General features: G+C 44.1%; 1 protein-coding gene across 1 annotated transcript in view; it reads right to left on the minus strand.

Moving 5' to 3' along the window:
* The window catches only part of LOC130373867 (leucine-rich repeat-containing protein 23-like), a 2,684-nt gene extending 1,776 nt beyond the window's left edge, over window positions 1–908 (minus strand). The window contains exon 1 of the mRNA XM_056580826.1: window positions 868–908. Coding sequence (XP_056436801.1) covers window positions 868–908 — 41 coding nt within the window. The remainder of the gene's footprint in view (window positions 1–867) is intronic.
* Window positions 909–5,476: the final 4,568 nt, after the last annotated feature.

Here is a 5,476-nt window from a genome sequence, read left to right on the forward strand (position 1 = left end):
TTTCATGCACACGTAGCTGCGGGCCGACCCTAAGTATAGACAGTGGCTCATTCTTTTTTTTTTACAATACCTTTGCTACCTTGAAACAAACCCATGCAAGTATGTACACAAACACGTATGCCCGCACACACAAACACACACAAATGAACGCAGCCAGAGGCAGACATGCCTCTCACAACACACAGCTCACACACACAGCTCACACACACAGCTCACACACACACACACACACACACACACACACACACACACACACACACACACACACACACACACACACACACACACACACACACACACACACACACACACACACACACACACACACACACACACACGTGTAGACATGCTTACACACTCACATGCACGCACACCTCCGTGTTGCGTCTCCTGGGAACGTCAAGGTCGACAGGATGTTGATGTTGAGTTATTTATTTATTTGTTACCTGACCGCAGAAAGAGAGAGAGAGCGACAGAGAGAGAAAGAGAGCAGGAGAGAGAGAGAGAGAGAGAGAGAGAAGAAGAAAAAAATAGATCGGAGCCGTGACTGCATGACCTAGATCTCCTAGAGCTGTGGCACAAAGGCAGAATTAATTCACTTGATCTATGTGTTGTGAGTGCTCACTGGGTCCCCCCCCGGACCCCTCGGCTTAGGGAATTGTCCGTCCAGGCTGAAATCATGGATGACAGGAGCAGCTGAGCAGCTCAGCAATGAGACCCTAAACATGGAGAGGGGGGGGGGGGGGGGGGGGGGAGGGCGACGAAGATGACCCCCTTGACGGCTCATCCTAGTTCCTCCTCGTTATTAAGTCGTGCTCTCGAACCCGCCCCCCCAATTCCCCCCCAAAACGTCTCCCACACTCCTACCCTCCTTCCCTCCTAGGAGACGGGGCCTCCTGACCCCACATGGGAGTGGAGTTGCGTAACAAACGCCCGTAATCACCATCACAGATTTTCACATGGATTCATCCGGAATGACTCACATCAAGGCCTTGATTGGCCCCCTCTGGTCACGCTCTAGGCCTTCTCACCGCCACAACGTCACAACAATCCCAGTTAGAACGTGCTTTTTTTCTGGTTCACTTGAGTTATTGTTATACACTTGATTATGAGGGTACACACTGCACACTCCGGCTAGTACGCACACTCCTGCTAGCTAATCGTACCTGATATTTAGATAAATATTGTCTTTCTATCATCCTTAAATTTAATTCCACAGGTGGAGTGACCGCAACGCACTCGTTAGTCATTAAGTAACAGGGTAGAACAATTTCTGCCCTTCTACTTATTGATTACACTTTTGATCGATTATGGCCCACGTTCAGATTGGCATGCTGCAGTATCATATTACATAACACACTGGGATTGCCTGCTGGTAGTAATCAAAGTATTGCAAATACAACACGATAGCAACTATACGAAAAAAAAGAACACACATGTCTGTCAACTCTCTATTCACATGCAGGCCCCAAGTATAACATGAATCCTCTCATTAGGTTTGTGGGCACATATCGGTGCCTGGGGTGGACTATGCGTCATAAACGCCCATTACAGCACTTATCAGTGTGAGCATGAGTGAGTGGTTGTGTGTGATTGTATTTATGGGGCCATGTGGGCCGGCCCACTTAGCGGGGGAGGTTGGGTGGGTTGCAGGAGGTGGTGGTGGGGACAGCGGACGGACTTGCCCAGGAGGGCCGCCGGGTAACAGAAGGGGACTGCGGGCTCCCTCGGCCCTCGTCTTGCGCCGGCTCTGCTGTCACTACCTCAGGCCGGTGTGTCAGTCCACTGGAGAGGAGGGGGGTGAGAGCGAGGGATAAGTGCACAGTAAGTAAGACCGTCGTCAAAGGCTGACAGGATCACAGGAGACGGACTGAGAGACTTTGGACGTCAAGGTTCACCGCGGGAGCCGTCCAACACACACAAAGGGTAGCCACTGACGCGGCTGATTACCGGGCAGATAGCTCTCTCCTGGTCGTCTGTGATCCGATAATATAGAATGTCACAGGATGACATCATGCACTGGGGGTTTCAGACCATTCCAGAGGGGGCTGGTAATCTATACGTTGGATCTGCAGCGGTAGGAATTGATTCGGTATGAGAGCCATTAAGAGTGAGGATTAGGTTACGTACTACTAGCCTACTACTATGAATATGACCAATTAGCTGGAGGCTACGATGGGACATTACTCACCGTACAAATATCTGGTTTCAGTCTCCTAAACTTTCAACCCCATGATGTCGAAAGCTGTGTCCCGTCAGGAACATTGAACGTGACTTTGGATTTAATTTAACTAAACTAGAAAGACAGCTTGTTCAAAATGTAAACATTTCTAGTCTATTTATCGCCGCAATCATGACCTTGTGCCTTGACTTTTTAATCCCCATCTGCATGCTCCAGACGAGCATGATTATTATGCATACAGGGTGATGTCATGGGTAATACTGTATGGTTGCAGATTACAGAACGGCAAGGCAGTTTCCAACTGCAAATCAAACACTGATCTAATATCTGCAATACTTAGCGTAAAGATTACTATTCAATCAAATGCATATGGCCATATTACTAAGTACCTATGGTATTTTTGGAACACCAAAGGAACTATCTGCAGAGGAAGCCTCTAGGCTGGCCTACTGATAGAACCTACAGTATAAACACAACACAAGAACCAGTTATATGGCTTGGTCCTCGATTCAAAACCAAAGATAGCCCCAATGAATCAAATCTAGACATTGTTCTAAATAATTAGCCTCCATTTTTTGTTCTTGGTTTGGGAATAGTAGCAGCACGACAATGGTACAGCGGTCAACAACAGCTGGGTAACAAGACTGGACCACGGACCACTGTTCAGCACCATGGACAGCACAGTGTGGGGGTTAGAGCATAGGACCTCCAGAAATAGCAGCAGTATGAAGTAGAACAGCGCACCACAGCGTTACACAACCTTCTCCCACCATCACGAGAACCCACTTCAAAGAAAACTGGAAGCGTGAAATAAGCGGGGTGACTCATGAGCAGCACGGCCGGAACGACAGGCCTACGGACACAACAGCTGCGATGAGACAAACTGAACAATGGCTAGATCAGAGACACTGAGAAAACACCATCTTATACACTCCATAATTACGACCTCTATGTGTTTAGTTGTGTGCACTCTCGGTTGAGATAAACACGATCCCTAAACATCCAACTGTAAAGTGTGTACACAACTGACTTTTGGCGACAAAGTCGAATGATTAAAAGACAGGGAAGCCTTGGGTGATGAGGACTGAACATTTGTGAGGTTTGATTTGAATCTTGGTCTATGTTGTGTGGAGGGAGACAGAAACAGTACTGTAGCAGCCAAGGCTGTAGCCCCGCTGTTGAATCAACTCTCGGTTTCTTTTTGATCATGTTTGAACATTTCATGCTGAACAATATTTGTGGTCGGATTGGGTGGGGTGTTGCCAGGTCTTTCTGGTGGAGGAATATATGTGTTAAAAGGAGGTGCCGGCTGTGTGTGTGTGTGTGTGTGTGTTTGGTGTGTGTGTGTGTGTAGGAGGGATGGAGATTTGGCAAGGGACCATGACAGAAACAATTGGGTATGTGTTGAAGATTTAAGCCTCTCTGCTCTAGGATTGGTTCAGTAAACGTTATCTACTCTTGCTTTAGTTCAAAGTTCAGTTCGGGTTTAGCGCATATTCTTGGTATATTCACTCACACAGAATATTTTTGGGTTATGTTTTTTTTATTTGAACATGTATTTGCTCAGTTTTACAACTCTACTAGCCAAGTCCATCACAGTCACCTACATTTGTGTTGGCATTGTCCCGTTTCATATATACACACACACACACACACACACACACACACACACACACACAGGATGGGCTCGGCTACCCTTTCAATCAAATCTTCTCTCGAGATGGTCAGCAAATAATGGGAGCAGCGATGACAGCATGCGACATCATCACACTAGCATAACTGTCGCAGTCCTTTAATCACATGGTTGTCACCTATCCACATCTCACTTTTTATATTGTCATTCTCGTCTTGATGAAATCAAAATATTGACAGCCAGGCATATACAATCACAATGGCCCGAGATTTACAATGTGAGGGTTGTATAATTATACAAGTGCAAATCTGGCTGCTCGCATTTGCCTTCTGCATTATGTACTCAATTGTATGCTAAATATATATATATATATTAACAAAATGTGTAATAATTAAATAAAACATCCTCCGTAATGATCTGTGAGATGACATGTCAAGAAAGTTCAATGTTTAGTCAAGACAGTATGTGTAACCTTCGTAAGACGCAGATATAGTATTGCTCTTTAACTAAACATTGACTCTATAAAACTATTAAAGTAAAAAATAATGTATAATCTTCACATATCTCATGTTCAGATACTGTTAACGTTAATGTAATATGAACCCATTCAAGGAATTGTTGGTTCTGTACCTTAGAAATGCGTGGATGAATCATGTGACTCGAAAGCATCTTCCATGAAACACTGCAAAGCTTAAGCTAAATAGAAAAAAGAAAAAAGGAAAAAGTGAATGACTCTGCATAAATATTCATGCCACAAAACTGCAGATTTCCATTCAGTCAGTGAGTCCACGTGGCTTGTGGTGCCAAAATAGGTTCTGCCACTAGGGGGCACCCCTTAATACCACATTCCCGCTACTGCAATCCATGACATATAGTCTTAATCCATTAGGCACAACATATAGATATAAAATAAAAATAAACATAACCTATGCATGGAGATATGAACCGTGCATACGGTATATGATGAATATATTTTTACCCGATGATTGAATAAGTAAAATACATTCAGTTCACTTTATGCAATCTATCCCATGTTAATATCATCGGAAAACAACAAACATAAAATAACACATGACCACTACATCATAACAATAGGTCTTCAAGCCAGTTCAGTAGTAGAGTTAGTAATTCCTCCAAAATAGTAAGCAGCAGAGGTGGTCTAACAGTGATCCGTTTTAAGTCCCTTACATGATTAAGCATATACGAAAGAGCCTCATCCTACAATAAATAGTACTACTTAACAAACAAGCATTATGTGTCTAAAACAATACAGTACATTCCAAATGTGCGATATGGAAATCAAACAGCAGGCTTATGAGTAGATCAAGCAGTGGAATACAGAAGGTGATTGCTGTGTCCTAGACATGTGTTCAAAACCTTTACACTAGTACCGAGTGGACACTTTCCTATGAGGCAGTGTAGTAAAGAACCGCAACGGTCGCATCTCAGTCCCCTAAACCTACAAAGATTGAAAAGGAATACAAAATAAGTGCTTCTCCCGACAAAAGCCTCCATAGAGCTCACATACCGCCGTTTGTGTAAAGATAGATCTGGTCTGGAAATAACAATCTTGTTTTAGGGTTTCAGGGGCCAGAAACAAGTATAGAAGTCGTATTAGAAGTCTAAAACCATTACTTTTACGTGAAACAAAACCTTTGATA

Source organism: Gadus chalcogrammus, chromosome 1 (genome assembly GCF_026213295.1).
Source record: "Gadus chalcogrammus isolate NIFS_2021 chromosome 1, NIFS_Gcha_1.0, whole genome shotgun sequence".
In the NCBI taxonomy this organism is placed as follows: Eukaryota; Metazoa; Chordata; class Actinopteri; order Gadiformes; family Gadidae; genus Gadus; species Gadus chalcogrammus.